The 17,402-nt window shown below is 38.4% G+C and overlaps 1 protein-coding gene across 3 annotated transcripts in view; it reads right to left on the bottom strand.

Annotated features, from left to right (window-relative positions):
* Positions 1-17,402, bottom strand: part of LOC128685843 (copine-8) — a 93,630-nt gene that overhangs the window by 44,757 nt on the left and 31,471 nt on the right. For all 3 annotated transcript variants that reach the window (XM_053772543.2, XM_070079750.1, XM_053772542.2), the window contains exon 4: positions 1,980-2,115. In XM_053772543.2, the coding sequence (XP_053628518.2) occupies positions 1,980-2,115 (136 nt within the window). The remainder of the gene's footprint in view (positions 1-1,979; positions 2,116-17,402) is intronic.

The following is a 17,402-nucleotide window of genomic DNA, read 5'->3' as shown; positions in this document are numbered from 1 at the left end:
AGGTACTGAAGGATGGTGTGAAGGTACTGAAGGATGGTGTGAAGGTACTGGAGGATGGTGTGAAGGTACTGGAGGATGGTGCAGAGGTACTGAAGAATGGTGTGAAGGTACTGGAGGATGGTGTGAAGGTACTGGAGGATGGTGTGAAGGTACTGGAGGATGGTGAGAAGATACTGGAGGATTGTGTGAAGGTACTGGAGGATTGTGTGAAGGTACTGGAGGATTGTGTGAAGGTACTGAAGGATGGTGTGAAGGTACTGAAGAATGGTGTGAAGGTACTGGAGGATGGTGTGAAGGTACTGAAGGATGGTGTGAAGGTACTGAAGGATGGTATGAAGGTACTGGAGGATGGTGTGAAGGTACTGAAGGATGGTGTGAAGGTACTGGAGGATGGTGTGAAGGTACTGGAGGATGGTGTGAAGGTACTGAAGGATGGTGTGAAGGTACTGAAGGATAGTGTGAAGATACTGAAGGATGGTGTGAAGGTACTGAAGGATGGTGTGAAGGCACTGGAGGATGGTGTGAAGGTACTGGAGGATGGTGTGAAGGTACTAGGTTAAGGTTTAAGAAGCACCTGCCTGAGTATACAGTAGGCATGAGTAAGCCTATTAGTTCAGAGTGAAGACAAATTACTTTTAGGATTTGATGTACTTTTGGAGTGTGAGCAAAGTGACATTCATGAAGGAATTCAGGGAAACCTCAGTTAGCCAGACATAATCCCTGGAGGTAGAGTGGCTGCACTCTGAAGTAAGTTGTGAGCAGCATGTAGCAGGTCAGAGGTCAACCTCAACTCTCAACTTCGTAAAATATTAGCAAGACACATACTGAATGATTGTGAACACTGAATGATTGTGAACAGTGAATGATTGTGAACACTGAATGATTGTGAACACTGAATGATTGTGAACACTGAATGATTGTGAACACTGAATGATTGTGAACACTGAATGATTGTGAACACTGAATGATTGTGAACACTGAATGATTGTGAACACTGAATGATTGTGAACACTGAATGATTGTGAACACTAAGTGATTGTATGTATGTGACCCACACCAGTCAACTAACACCCATGTACCTACTTCTGGGTGAACAGGGACAGCAGGTGTAAGGAAATATGACCAAGGATTCACTCATGCTGGGGATCAATCCCAGGTCCTTTAGTGTGTGAGCTGAGGAGGCTACCAACTGAGCCACCATTATGATACATGTCAAAATGTAATACCTTGTTTCATGATGTATCTAATGTAGAATACAATAGGATATCCAAACTGAATACACTCAAGGGGAAAGCTGTAAACCTGTAAGAGCCACACAGTGCCTGGGAACGAGAGGTAATCAGGCATGATACAAGGGAGGGAAGAAGAGCTCCAATACCCTGGATAAAGAGTGCTCACCAGCCTCCTGGCACCTTCCAAGGGTCAAGCGTATATAAAAACTCTAACAGCGACTAACGAGGATGTAAAAATATTGAACAGCTCATGAAAGGGCCGTCATGGCATGTGCTTCTGAATTATTGATGTGGTAGTTCAATCACAATAAGGAAAAATGGTTCCATAGAGAGGAACTTTGTAAGAGACGTGACTCAATATCCAATTTTCAGGAAAACTATCACAACTGTGTTTTGTAATTCGTTAAAATGATATGAGAAAGAAATACAGTGGACCCCCGCTTAACGATCACCTCCAAATGCGACCAATTATGTAAGTATATTTATGTAAGTGCGTTTGTACGTGTATGTTTGGGGGTCTGAAATGGACTAATCTACTTCGCAATATTCCTTATGGGAACAAATTCGGTCAGTACTGGCACCTGAACATACTACTGGAATGAAAAAAGTTCGTTAACCGGGGGTCCACTGTATACTGAAAGTCACAACATAAGTCATCAACCTAAGTCAATGTTGATGAAAAATTTTATAACTGAAGTTACAAACCTGTAAAGTCAGGTTACCAACCTGTAAAGTCAAGTTACCAACCTGTAAAGTCGATACCAATAAAGGCATTTATCTCCATGCCACCCTTGATGTAGTCGAGGAAGGAGAAGACTTGACGAATATGCACTTTGTTAAGTACCACCTCACCAGAGTTCTTGTAGCTGCTACCTTTCCTTTTCTGCAAAGACAAATTGGTAACAATATACTAACAACCCATACACAGGAGAATACAGTCTCTCCTCACTTACCGACAACTTGGAGTTACGAAGGGCTCTCTGATGAGTCAGTATTGTGTGCCGTATGAGAGCTTGGGTCATGGAAACGGGCAGCACGGCGTCTCAGCGTCAAACATTTCAATCTCCTTTCTACAGCCACTCAGTACACTAGCTTTTACAGTCTCCAAGACTACATATTTGTACAAATTTATACTTCATTGTACACCCTTTAGTACAAGATAGAAGTGCAGCAATGCTTGGAAGAGGAAAAACAAGAGGAAAATACAACAAGTACAGAAGAAGTTCACAGAAAGGGTTAGCTGGTGTGTTCATCTGGCGTCTCTCATGGCATCTTAAAAAATGATTAAACTCGGTGAACAAGGTATGTCAATGGTAATAATAATAATAATATGGGTGTGAAACGTGGGTGGTGAATGTTACAACAAGGAGAAGGCTGGAGGCAATGGAAGCGTCGTGTCTGAAGGCAATGTGTGGTATGAATATAATGCAGAGAATTTGTAGTTTGGAAATTAGAAGGAGGTGCGGGATTACCAAAACTATTATCCAGAGGGATGAGATGGTTTGGACATGTAGAGAGGAATGAACAAATCTGTACAAAGGAGTGTACAAATCTGTAGTGGAGGGAAGGTGGGGTAGGGGTTGTCTAGGAAAGGTTGGAGGGAGGGGTTAAAGGAGGTTTTGTGTGAGGGGCTTGGACTTCCAGCAAGCATGCATGAGCGTGTTAGATATGAGCAAATGGAGACAAATGGCTTTTAGGACTTGATGTGCTGTTGGAGAGTGAGCAAGGTAACATTTATGAAGAGATTCAGGGAAACCAGCAGGCTGGACTTGAGTCCTGGAGATGGGAAGTACAGTGTCTGCACTCTGAAGGAGGGGTGTTAATGTTGGTTTTATAACTGTAGTGTAAGCGTGCCTCTGGCAAGACAGTGATGGAGTGAATGGAGACAAATGGTTTTTAATACCTGACGTGCTGTTGGAGTGTGAGCAAAGTAACATTTATGAAGGGGTTCAGGGAAACCGGCAGGCCGGACTTGAGTCCTGGAGATGGGAAGTACAGTGCCTGCACTCTGAAGGAGGGGTGTTAATGTTGCAGTTTAAAAACTGTAGTGTAAAGCACCCTTCTGGCAAGACAGTGATGGAGTGAATGATGGTGAAAGTTTTTCTTTTTCGGGCCACCCTGCCTTGGTGGGAATCAGCCAGTATGATAATAAAAATAATATTTTTTATTTATTAATTTGAACATGATACAGTGAAAGATTTTATTTTTGGGGCCACCCTGCCTTGGTGGGATATGGTCAATGTGTTAATAAATAAATAAAATAAAATAAATAAATAATAATAATCACTTTAGAGTGCTTTGAATGTCATTTACGTATTTCGTGTAGGTTTGATAGCTGACATTTAAAGCACTCCAGAGCGATTGTTGTTATTATTAATTATTATCATTAACACCATCAACATGCCTTGTTAACCGAGTTCAATCATTTCTTAAGATGCTGTGAGAGACGTAGAGAAATGTAAACACACAGAAAAACACACCAACTAACCCCATTATGGTGAACTCCTTTTTTGTACTTCTTCCATTTTCCTCTTGTTTTCCTCTTCCGAGTGTTGCTGCACTTCTGTCTTGTACTATGGGGTGCACAATAAAGTACAAATTTATATATGAAATATGTAATTTTGGAGATTCCTTGATGCTGAGACACATCACTAACCCCTTTATAATGAACTTCTTTTGTACTTTTTCCATTCTTTGTTCTTCTTCCTCTTTCTGCAATAAATACTCACCTCTCATCTTACATTAAGACTACAAATATTTTAAGGTAAGTAATGAGTGTATTGTATATGTATTTTACTTATTTACTGTTTTCTGCAATATATAAGTTATGCAAATTAACCTTTCCACTGTCGGTCCCGTAATACTATGGCAAAATTCTAGCAGCTTCCAATCTTGTGGGAGATAGCTGGTAGGCCTATATATGAGAGAATGGGTCTGAGTGGTCAGTGTGTGTGCAGTATAAAAGAAAGTCCTGCAGCACGCAGTACATAATGAGAAAAAAAAAAAACTGACCATGTTTTTGGTTTAAAAACTGACTTTGCAGTGTATTTTCATATGGTATTTATGGTTGTATTCTTATTTTCTTGGTCTCATTTGATAGAATGGAAGATATATTACAGAAATAGAGATGATTTTAATTGGTTTCACAATGAAAAGTACCTTGAAATTGAGCTCAAAATAACGGAAATGTTCGATTTTTGCCAATGTTGAAGAGTAAACAAATCATGTCACCGTCCAATACATGTCAACTGGTGAGTCTAATATTTTTTCACAAGTGTGCTGATATTATTTATAATATTTTTACAATAATGCAGTAGTCTGCATAACAGTAAATCTTCTATTTTTTTGCGAGAATAAAAATTCAAAATGGAAAGCAAGAGGGGCCTGGAGATGTGACTAATGAACAGAGAAAATGCTATTTTAGTGCCAGAAATGTCTGTCTTATTTATTCTGGACACTATTTTGAAATTGGCATCTTTTGAAATTTAGTTGACATTGGCCAAATTGCCAATTTCTAACCAAAATATTGGGTAGTTGAAATCGGTAAATGGGCGGTTTCTTGTACTCAGTCGATAGAACAAATGGATTTCTAGCAAAATAGCTATGATTTTATTTGGCTGGAACGATGAAACTGGCCAAAAATAGGACTCAAAGTGGGAGAAATTGCCGATGCATAAATATCGCCGATATCACTAACTTCGCGAGAGCATAATTTCATAAGTTTTCCATCAAATTTTGTACTTTTGGTGTCATTACCATTGGGAAAAGATTCTCTATCATTTCACAAGAAAAAAATTTTTTTTTTTTAAATTTTTCAACCCTGAGAATGAGTTAACCCTTTGACTGTCGCGGCCGTATATATACGTCTTACGAGGTACCGTGTTTGACGTATATATACCCATAAATTCTAGCGGCTTCAAATCAAGCAGGAGAAAGCTGGTAGGCCCACATGTGAGAGAATGGGTCTGTGTGGTCAGTGTGCACCATATAAAAAAAATCCTGGAGCACGCAGTGCATAATGAGAAAAAAAAACTCCGACTTTTTTTTTTAATTAAAATGCCGACTTTGTGGTCTATTTTCGTATAGTATTTATGGTTGTATTCTCGTTTTCTTGGTCTCATTTGATAGAATGGAAAACATATTATAGAAATAGAGGTGATTTTGATTGATTTTACTATTAAAAAAACCTTGAAATGGAGCTCAAAGTAGGGGAAATGTTTGATTTTTGCCGATGTTCAAAAGTAAACAAATGGTGTCATTGTCCAATAAATGTCCAACTAGCCATTCTAATATGCAGTCATGAATGGGTTGATGTTATTTATACAGTTATTACAGTATTGCAGTAGTCTGCATAATAGTAAGTCTTCTATATTTTGTTTGAATAAAAATTCATAATAGAAAGCAAGAGTAATATCAGAGGAGCCTGGAGACATGACTGATGAACAAAGAATATGTTATTTTAGAGCCAGGAATGTCTGCATTGTTCGTTCTCGACCTTATTTTGAAATTGTCATATTTTTTAATTTTCGTGAAACTGGCCAAATTGCAAAATTCTGACCACATTATTGGGTAGTTGAAATCGGTAAATGGGCAGTTTCTTGTACTCAATCGATAGAAAAAATGGAGTTCTAAAAAAATAGCTATGAGTTTGGTCAATAGGAACAACAGAATTAGCCAAAAATAGGGCTCAAAGTGGGCGAAATCGCCGATTTGTAAATATCGCCGAGGTCGCTAACTTCGCGAGAGCATAATTCCGTTAGTTTTCCATCAAATTTCGTTTTTTTGGTATCATTACAATCGGGAAAAGATTCTCTATCATTTCATAAGAAAAAATAATTTTTTTTTTAAATTTTGCACCACCAGGAGACACCTCAGGATTGGGGGTTGCGACAGTCAAGGGGTTAAGGATCAGGGGTCTCAACCCTCAAAGGGTAAGACAAACTTCTTGTGTATTATTCTTACTGAACTATGGCTTAATCAAGACACAATATACAGTGGTCCCTCGTTGTTCGTAATTAATCCGTCCCTGGAGCCATTACTATAAACGAAATTTATGATTTACGAATCAATTTTCCCCATTAGAAATAATGTAAATACAATTAATCCGTTCCTGACACCCAGAAGTATTAAAACAAAAAATTTTTTAACATGAAATATACATGTAGTACATAAACAATACAATGGGAAATGATGAATGAAACATTAACAGCATAACACTTACCTTTATTGGAGATTCTTATTAGTGTATGGGAGACTGGAAAGGAGAGAGAGTGGATTGTTTATAGTTTGAAAGGGGAATCCTCTTCCATCAACACCTCAGGTACCATTTGCTTTTCTGGGGTTGCTTCTCTTCTCTGTTTCTTAATGCCACTAGGACCACCTTGAGAATCACTGGAGTCCTGTCTCACAAAATAACTGTGGAGAGAGCTCTGTTTCTGGCGTCTCTTTAACACTTCCCTAAAATGGCCCAAGACTTTGTCACTGTACATGTTGCCAACCTGGCTTGCAACAACCTTGTTAGGGTGATGTTTCTCCATAAAGCTTTCCATCTTACCCCACATAGTAAAAATCTCTTTAATTTCTGAAGAAGGCACCTTCTTCCATCTCTCTTCCTCCTCCTCTGCAGCAAGATTCTGAGCTGCGATGTGTTGTTCTTCCTGCTGAAGCTCTTGCAGCTCCTCAGTGGTGAGCTCTTCATTGTGGTCTTCCACCAATTCTTCCACATCCTCCAAACTCACATCCAACCCCATGGAACTCCCCAGTGCTACAATTGATTTTACAACAGACATAGGCTCATTAGGGTCAGTCCCAAATTCTTCAAAATCCCTCTTGTCGACACAATCTGGCCACAATTTTCTCCAGGCAGAGTTCAAAGTCCTGGTAGTCACTCCCTCATAAGCCATACCTATAAGGGTTATGCAGTGGAGGATGCTGAAGTGTTCTCTCCAAAATTCCCTTAGGGTCAAGTGAGTGTCTGTGGTCACAGTCAAGCACCTGTGAAACATTGCTTTTGTATAGAGTTTTTTAAAGTTTGCAATAACCTGCTGGTCCATGGGTTGGAGGAGAGGAGTGGTATTCGGGGGCAAGAACTTTACTGTGATGAACCCAAACTCCTCGAAAATTAGGTCATTCAAGTTTGGAGGATGAGCAGGTGCATTGTCCATTACTAGCAGGCACTTGAGATCCCATTTCTTTTCCAAGAGATACTCCTTCACACTAGGGCCAAACACTTCATTGAACCACTCGACGAAAATTTCCCTCGTGACCCATGCCTTACTATTAGATTTCCAAAACACACACAATTTACTCTTCATAACATTGTTTTTCCTGAACACTCTGGGATTTTCAGAATGGTACACTAGTAATGGCTTCACTTTGAAATCCCCACTAGCATTAGCACAGAACATTAGCATCAGCCTGTCTTTCATAGGCTTGTGTCCTGGCATTGCCTTTTCCTCTTGTGTAATGAAGGTCCTCTTTGGCATTTTCTTCCAAAAGAGGCCTGTTTCGTCACAACTGAACACTTGTTCAGGTTTCAGTCCTTCAGCCTCTATGTACTCCTGGAATTCATGCACATATTTTTCAGCCGCCTTGTGGTCCGAACTGGCAGCCTCACCATGCCTTACCACACTGTGTATGCCAGTACGGTTCTTAAATTTCTCAAACCAGCCTTTGCTGGCCTTAAATTCACTCACTTCACCACTATTTGCAGGCAATTTCTTTACCAAATCTACATGCAACTGCCTAGCCTTTTCACAAATAAACGAAGTCATAAGAGTATCTCCTGCTAATTGTTTCTCATTTATCCACACCAATAATAACTTCTCAACCTCTTCCAGTACTGGTGATCTCATTTTTGTCAGCATAGTTACTCCCTTTGCAACAACAGAATCCTTTATTTCATTTTTCTTGGCCACTATGGAACATAAGGTTGTGTAGGGTTTCTTATACTGTACATCCTGGACAGTTCGGCCACACTTGTACCACTTTCATATTGTTCAATGATGGTTTTCTTAAATTCAATCGTATTTCTCACCTTCTTTACCACAGGCTTGGCACTAGGAGCTTTCTTTGGAGCCATGGTAGCTTATTTAGTACTTGCAAGCACTAAAATAAATGGAATATTATGAAATATTTCACTGGAGCACGTGAGGGGACCTTTGCTCACTGGTAAACAATGCCAGACTGGCTGCCGCCCTGGCTCATGCCGTGGGTACGCGTCCCGGACGAACTACGACTCACGAGTCAACCTATGAAAAGCGAGTCCATGTTTATACGAAAATACCCCTATGATTGGCGAATTTTACGATTGCCGGGAACTACAAAAAGTGGGGGACCACTGTACATCTACACACTACCAGGATACATGGCAATCCATAACTGCAGGCCAGAACAAACTGGGGGAGGTATTGCCATCTATTATTCTAATGAACTATCATATACCAACACCATATCCTTCAATGAAGAATATATAGTGAATAAATATTTGCAAACATCTCTGTAAAATATTTAACCCTTAAACTGTCCAAACGTAGATCTACGTTTTTTCAACATTTGAAATTACTGTATGTAAAAAAATGTAGGTCTTCTTTTTGTTTTTTTACATTTGAAAACGTGTAAAAAACTCTGATCTACGTTTTTTTTGTTATATTTGAAAATATGTAAAAAAATTTAGATTTGCTTTTTGAGTACTACGTATGTGAACATAGATCTGTTTGGACAGTTTAAGTGTTAAAATCCCTATAGCAATTGGGCCATATACAGGATGCCTCATACTAATATCCCAGCCTTTAGTGATAAACTAAAAATACTGATTACAGATACACAAATGAATAAGCACCACCTACTACTAGCTGAAGACTTCAATATCAACTGAGACAAGTGCAACCATAATTGACCATATATGGACAAAAATTCTAGCCACCCCCCTTAAAGTGGGGATAATCATGGACACCACTACTGACCACTATCCAACTTTCCTCCTAACAAACATTTGTAAGCAACCAATGGAATATAATAAGTTCTCCTCTTGATTCCATGATGAGGCCTCAGTAAGTAACTTCACTGCAGAACTAAGCTCAGTTGGCTGGCCTACAAAATTTTCCATTGTCGCTGGTACGATGAATGGGTAGAGATATTTCTAAACAAAATTCAAAGACTATATAACAAACATTGTTCCATAAAACCTAAACAGATCACCACTAAAGGACTAAGTTGCCCATGGCTTACTAACAGCTTCCTAAAGTCCATCAATATGAGAAACAATATGGAAGGGGCTTAATAACTAAACAATTTATCAAACACTATATGTCAGTTCAAGAATTATGTGGATTAAAGTAAAGGTTGGATGCGAGAAGTTCAACACTAATGCTAAAGTAGGAGAAACTATGTCAGTCCCACAGATTCAGATCCTATTGGAGTAAATTCAGAAAAACTCCTAGTCTAAGCAACCTATGTACTTTCTAACAGATCAGAAATGAGAGGAGACATCTGGAAAACACTCTCTCAGATCACTAGAAACCATGTACTCTTCTCCAAGTGATACAGCTATTAAATGACTTCTTCTCACTAGGAAATCTAGCTACAATGCATGAGCTAATGATTATCTAGATGGAAACTTCTCAACATCCCTCTATCTTACACCAACAGAGCCCACTGAGGTTACCATGATTATTAACTCTCTAAAAAAACAAATCAGGAAATGTAACCCAAGTGCCACCACTACTGTATAAACAAGTGGCTCAAATCCTTTCATCCACTATTGCATTACTCTTCAACAAATCACTAGAAACCAACACTTTCCCGGCATCACTCAAACTAGCAAGAATTACACCAAAACACAAAGGTGGTGACCCAACAGATGTAAACAATTATAGGCCAATATCAAGCTTGCCTTTACATTGCAAAATCTTTAAGAAACTCATACACAAAAGGTTATACTCCATAACATCACAAAGCATCCTCATCTCCTGCCAGTTTGGCTTCAGGAGAAACAAAAGCACAAATGATGCAATAATAAAAATGCTACACCTACTTTACACAGCAATGGAAAAAAATAAATACCCACTTGGATTCTATTAACCTTAAGAAAGGTTTTGATACAGTAGATCACAGCATTTTACTCCTCAAGCTTGATCATTACGGTATAAGAGGCCACACACTTGCATTTACCAAGTCCTACCTTGCTAATGGAAAGCAATATGTCTCTGTCAAGGGTGCAACCTCCTCAGCAAGACTCCTGGACACTGGTGTACCACAGAGTAGCATTCTTGGCCCTCTCCTTTTCCTTTTATACATCAACAATCTTCTAAGTGTATCACAACAACTTACGTCTATTCACTTTGCTAACGACACAACTTTTGTCATCTCCCATCCAAGTCTAGCCTCACTCAACACTTGTTAATGAAGAACTCGCAAAAATAGCAACCAGGTTGACCATCAATAAACTTACACTTAATATAGACAAAACCTTTTACATTATGTTTGGGAGTAGAGCAAGTGAGGACCAACTAAACATTATGCTTAACAACATCCTTATTGCTAAACATAATGAGGGAAAATTCCTGGGTCTGCACCTTGACAGCAACCTGAAATTCAACACCCATATCCAACACATAACAAAAAAATGTTTCTAAAACAGTTGGCATCCTCTCAAAGACACGTTACTATATACCACAAAAAGCACTACTTACACTAAACTATTCATTGATCTACCTCTACCTCACCTATGCTATTTGTGCCTGGGGTTCCACAACAAAAAACCACCTAAAATCAATAATAATGCAACAAAAAGCCACAGTGCGAATGATCACACAATCCACTGCTAGACAACACTCCCCTTCCCTCTTCAAAGACCTAAACCTATTTACGATACAAAACATTCACTTGTACTATTGTGCAACCTACATTTGCAGAACAATCAATTTTAATATAAATCCCGACCTGAAATGCTTTCTTGACAGTTGCAATAGGGCTCGGACACAACACTAGGCACAAAAAACCTCTATGACATGCCCCGTGTCAGGCTAAATCTTTTTAAAAACTCATTGTATATAAAAGGGCCCAAAATCTGGAACTCTCTGTCAGAAATCTCCAGAACCACTGGCTCAGCTAGCATTTTTAAAACAACAGTTAAAAAACACTTTATCTCCTTAATCTATCCCAACCTATCATAAATACATATGTAAAAACTATACATGCATTTGCCCAATATCATGAACATAGGTAAAAACTTTCTCATCAATATATACTTACTCTCAATATCTGCATTCATCTCAAATATTAATCACTCCATTGTGTCCGCCTAAGGTTAATAATCAAAATTATACGTCTTCTCTACGAGACTTATTAAAGCCATATAGCATGACCTAGTAGATTACTCAATTCTCTTGTATTCATTGTAACTCATCTAATGACCATACGTACTGTTATTGCTTTATTAATCTTTAGCTAATCTTAAGTTTGCCCGAAATGCTCTGCATATAAAGGGGCTTTTGGCATGTACACCCAACTAATATATGTATTCTTTTGTACAAACATGTATCATGTCAAAATAAAATCTTTCTTTCTGTCAACACACTGGCTGTATCCCACCAAGGCAGGGTGGCCCAAAAAGAAAAACGAAAGTTTCTCTTTTAAATTTAGTAATTTATACGGGAGAAGGGGTTACTAGCCCCTTGCTCCCGACATTTTAGTCGCCTCTTACAACACGCATGGCTTATGGAGGAAGAATTCTGTTCCACTTCCCCATGGAGATAAGAGGAAATAAACAAGAACAAGAACTAGAAAGAAACCAGAAGAATACCCAGAGGGGTGTGTGTATATATATGCTTGTACATGTATGTGTAGTGTGACCTAAGTGTAAGTAGAAGTAGCAAGACATACCTGAAATCTTGCATGTTTATGAGACAGACAAAAGACACCAGCAATCCTACCATCATGTAAAACAATTACAGGTTTTCGTTGTACACTCACTTGGCAGGACAGTAGTACCTCCCTGGGCGGTTGCTGTTTACCAACCTACTACCTAGGGTCAAAATAAAATATTATTATTGTTCTTCTTTGTTTTGAATCTATTTTCAAACAACAAATCTCTGCACTCTAGGACTTTCAGAGACTGGAAGGTGACCAAGTCAAAGCCAAAAATAGTATTGGCAATTCTACAGACTGGGTCATCAAGCATGCAAGGTCAAGAGAACAGTTCCTCTGGGTGTCCAGTCTCGAGTCTAATTCACGCTTGCTGTTTTGCACACACATTCAGTACTGTCGGGCACTGCAAAGGCTGCTAATGAGGGTGCTTCCATTGTTCAAGTTACTGAACAATATTTTGAAAATGTGTTATCTGGTCCCTTGCAAGTTACACACTGACTAGTACTGTTGACACAGATACTCCAAGTGGCTTTTAGGGCACATTTCCATGTGTAAATTGACACTGCAGGAAGCTCCTATCTGCATGCACAAAAAAGGAGTGACTTACTTAGTTGTGAAGACTATAGTAACTAGAAATCCCCTGACTCTACCCTAGTAGTCTAGCTTCCTCTGGCTTCTCTCTTTCTCTCTTCAAGACACCACATGCAGTGAAGGACTTATTCCTGCAAGTATTCAGATGGTATTAGTATCCCCAGCCTGCACCTTAAGGGGTCCCTAAATTCAGAGGGCATTCCCTAATCAGTATTATTACAGAAAGTGAGACACTAAGGTTTTGAACAAATACCTAAGACGAGTTACACTGTAATTTAACTCACTTTATTGGTGGGTAAACGCTTGCTTCATAGCTCTTGAGCTCAAATCCTTGACGTTTCCCTGAACATCGTTGGCCAACTAAATAAAGGAAGATACTGGAGATTGTCTTACTAAGGGATGCCTGGTAAGACACGAACATCCACAGTATATCAGGAAGCCTCATAATGATATCCAAGCTGGTATTTTGAAGACACATGGGGGCTCTGAGCTCTAGCTCCAATGACTTTGTTACCACCATCAGTGTCTTGTCCAAGAAGGACCTCCTAGCATCTCCTGGCCTATACAGAGACTTTGCTTGTGAGGTACTAGGTGTCGCAATTTAACTAGTCTTCTTAATTAATGCAACCTAATACTGTATTAACCTATATTAGGGTTTAAGACTACATGATTAATTCTGATATTAGGTACTGACAAGTTTAAACCTACACATATTAAACAGTATGTGTAAACTCACTGTCTCTGCCACTTGTGTTTGTTTGGGTGAATGTCATGGGCTTCCAAGACTCCATCAGCTTATGAATCCAGTCGGCGGATCACTTATTTACGAACGAATCAGGTCGGTGGAATTTTTTTGGACTCAATAAATTTCCACAAATATTACTGGATTCATTCACACACAGACGTCAGTTCATACAAATGTTGAGACTTGCACAAATGTCGAGACTCATACAAATGCATGAAAATATAACAATGTCAGTCAAGACACTGATCATTAAAAATTGTCAACCATCATTCGAAATTTAGTGGTGTCTAAAGATGTAGTTATGAGAAAGGTATTCAGAGATTTTTCAAATCCAAAGTCTACTTTGTACAATGATGCAATAACCACACTGGCAAAATTTCAAGAAAACCCAAATCTGAACTATGATGTGTATTCAAAAGCAGCAGGATTCGTAGAAAAGCTCCTAAATTATAAGCCCATTACAAGAGTTCAAATTTTCTTGTGGATATTTGAAATGATATCATCTTTGTCAAGATATCTATAAACAGGCAGTAATGCTATCACAAAAGCTCATCAGACAGTATTTAGAACACAGGAACTAAAAAAGTTCTAAGCCGAACTTGCCAAATAGGCTGAGCTCTGTAAAAAACTGGACTTTTTCAAAAAATTTCTTTTACAGATTGATAGATATATTTTTTCACTGACATTGATGTAAAAAAAAAAAAAAAATGTATTTTCTGACTAAACCTAACCTAGAAACCTCACCTGCAAACAAGTTCACTGTTCAGCTACATGGAACAACTTAACAAACTAGGAGGTTGTGAACTTGAGATACAGCTCACTCTCCCTGAAAAAAGACCACAAAAAGTGAAAGTCATGACAGGTGAGGAAAGTACAATGTGAAGTTATCAATGAAGCCACAGTATCTTCACAAGATCAAAACTCAAAACGTTATCCTGGACATAACTGTCACTACCTCGTCTGAACTTGAGAAACTATTTGGAAATTATGAACTATGGGCTTCATGCTCCAGTGCTGGAAGATTGACTAAAAGTTGAAAAAAAATTTCATGAGCTACAATTACTACATGCAAAAAGAAGACAGCTTTGTGTTTCATCTTTTTCAGGTCATCCTTGCTTGTTGTGTCAAAAACAAACAAAAAAAAAAAAGAGCTAGAGCAGAAAATTTGTTATGTGAATAAGTTTAGTTTTACATTGGAATAAAGTGAAAACATCAACACTAGAAGCATAAACTCTCAGCACAGAATGGGAAACACCAACGCTAGATGAGACTCTCACACGAGGAATGGGATTTACACGTGGAATGTAACAAAGAAAATGAAATGAAATTTGTAAACAAGATTTGTTCAGCATGTAGGAACTGCATCAGTAGTTGTTACCAAATCTCACATTGTTACAATGTACAAGAGGACTCCGCTTTACAGCGCTTTGCTTTACAGCAGCTTTCAGTTATACTCATTCTTCATTTGATTAGGCTTCTTACAATAAATATTCACCACTCCTTATATGCTAAGGAATAAAATATTTTAAGGTATTTAATGTGTGTAATGTACATGCATTTTTAAGGCCTAGCTCTATTGCTCACTTAATATATGATAGTGTAAACATGTTATCAGACTTTTATATGCATTTGAAAGTGAAAAAAGGATATGTTTCACTTTACAGCAGTAGCCCCGAAACTAACTTGCTGTATAAGCAGGGCCCTCCTGTACAGCAGTAGCCCCAAACCTAATCTGCTGTATAAGTGGGGCCATCCTCTACAGTGTACACCATTAGCCCAAAGCCTAACCTGCTATATAAGTGCGGCCATCTTGTACAGCAGTATCCTTGAACCTAACCTGCTGTATAAGCGGGGCCATCCTGTACTGACGTGACTGGCCGAGCATACAAGTATTTATACACACTGTCCAACGCCCAAGCTGCCTGTGAAAGAAGTTTCTTTAACTTAAAGTTTATCAGCAACTAAGAAGCACTGAAACTGAGAAGCACTGCAACTCATAAGCACTGCAGCTTAGAAACACTGCAACTCATAAGCACTGCAACTTAGAAGTACTGCAACTCAGAAGCAACTTGCATTCGTTTATGTTCACTGAACTTGAACAAGACTTGTATGAGCCTTGACACAGAATGACGTTATCAGCAAAACTGCAAAAAGTGATAAAGTAAACAAACCATACCACGGGTGGGGAGTGAACTCATGGCTAGTTGTACGACTCGCTCGCCACGAGTTCAATCCCTGCGCATGGTATGGTTTGTTTGCAATCATGTCATTACGATTTTGTGAGTCTTGATGAGCTACTGAAAAATATTCTGTCTTCATGAGGTAAAAGGTATTAATTTTTAAACTGCAATTGTTTCTTAAAAATTATTCAATCAGAACATGCAGCTGCATCCATTTCTATATGCAACTCGTCATGATAAATGACGAGTCAAATAATTTACTCAAAATATTAAATCAAACTGATAGGTTTTTTGAATGTGGAAAGAAAATTTTTTAATATAGCCTCTCCTCACTTACAGACATACTTGTTTACCGACAACTTGGAGTTACGATGGGCTTTCCAACGAGTCGGTATTGTATGCAGTATGAGAACTTGGGTCATGGAAACAGGCAGTGTGGTATCTCAGTGCCAAGCATCTGAATCTCCTTCCTACAGCCACTCAGTACACTAGCTTTCACAGTCTCCAAGATTACATATTTGTACAAATTGGTACTATATTGTGCACCCCATAGTGCAAGATATAAGTGCAGCAGCACTTGGAAGACGAAAATGGAAGTAGTACAAAAGAAGTTCACTGTAAAGGGGTTAGCTGATGTGTTCGTCTGTGTGTTAACATTATTTGTCTCTTGTGGCATCTTAAGAAGTGATTCAACTCAGTGAACAAGGTATGTTGATGGTAATAATAATAATAATAATAATAGTAATAATAATAATAATCGTTTTGGAGTGCTTTAAATGTCATACGTATTTCCTATAGGTTTGGTAGCCAACATTTAACCCTTTCAGGGTCTGTCCCGTAGATCTACGGCTTTACATTCAGGGTCCAAACCGTAGATCTACGCCATGAGCTCAGCTCACTCTGATAAACTGTGAGTGATAAATTTGGGCCTAGATATGAGAGAATACATCTATGTGGTATGTGTGCACCACATAAAACAAATCCTGCAGTACACTGTGTATAATGAGAGAAAAAAACTGAGACCATGATTTTCGATTAAAACAGCGACTTTGAAGTGTCTTTTTGTTTGTTTTTTATAGTTGTATTTGCGATTTCTTGGTCTCATTTGATAGAATGGAAGACATATTACAGAAATAAAGATGATTTTGATTGGTTTTAGCACTGGAAATGGCTTGAAACTGAGCTCAAAGCGGAAATGTTAAATTTTTGCCGATGTTCAAGAGTAAACAAACGACCTCACACATCTAATACACGCCAGCTGGTGGGTCTAATATACATTCACAAATGTGGTGATGATATTTATACAATTATTACAATATTGCATAACAGTAAATCTTCTATTTTTTGGTGTGAATAAAAATTCATTATGTGAATAAAAAATTAAAATGGAATTTATTTGTAAAGCCTCAAACCATAACTAATGAACAGAGGAAATGTTAGTTTAGTTCCAGGAATGCCTACATTGTTTATTCTGGACCCTATTTTGAAATTGGAATATTTTGAACTTTGTGTTAAATTGGCCAAGTTACCAATTTCTGATCACTTTATTTTGTAGTTGAAACAGTTGACTTGGCGATTTCTTGTGCTCAATCGATAGAATGGAAGTAATACTAGTGAAATAGCTAAGAATTTGGTCGACTGGAATAATGTAATTGGCCTAAAATGGGAGTCAAAGTCGGCAAAATCGCCGATTCGTAAATATCGTTGACACATCAAAATTCGCAAGAGCATAATTTCGTCAATTTTCCATAAAATTTCATACTTTTTGTTTTATTACCTTCACAA

The sequence above is a fragment of the Cherax quadricarinatus genome, unplaced genomic scaffold (assembly GCF_038502225.1).
Source record: "Cherax quadricarinatus isolate ZL_2023a unplaced genomic scaffold, ASM3850222v1 Contig13, whole genome shotgun sequence".
NCBI lineage: Eukaryota > Metazoa > Arthropoda > Malacostraca > Decapoda > Parastacidae > Cherax > Cherax quadricarinatus.
Note: the sequence above shows the minus strand (reverse complement) of the source record. Positions and strands in the feature narration are given on the sequence as shown.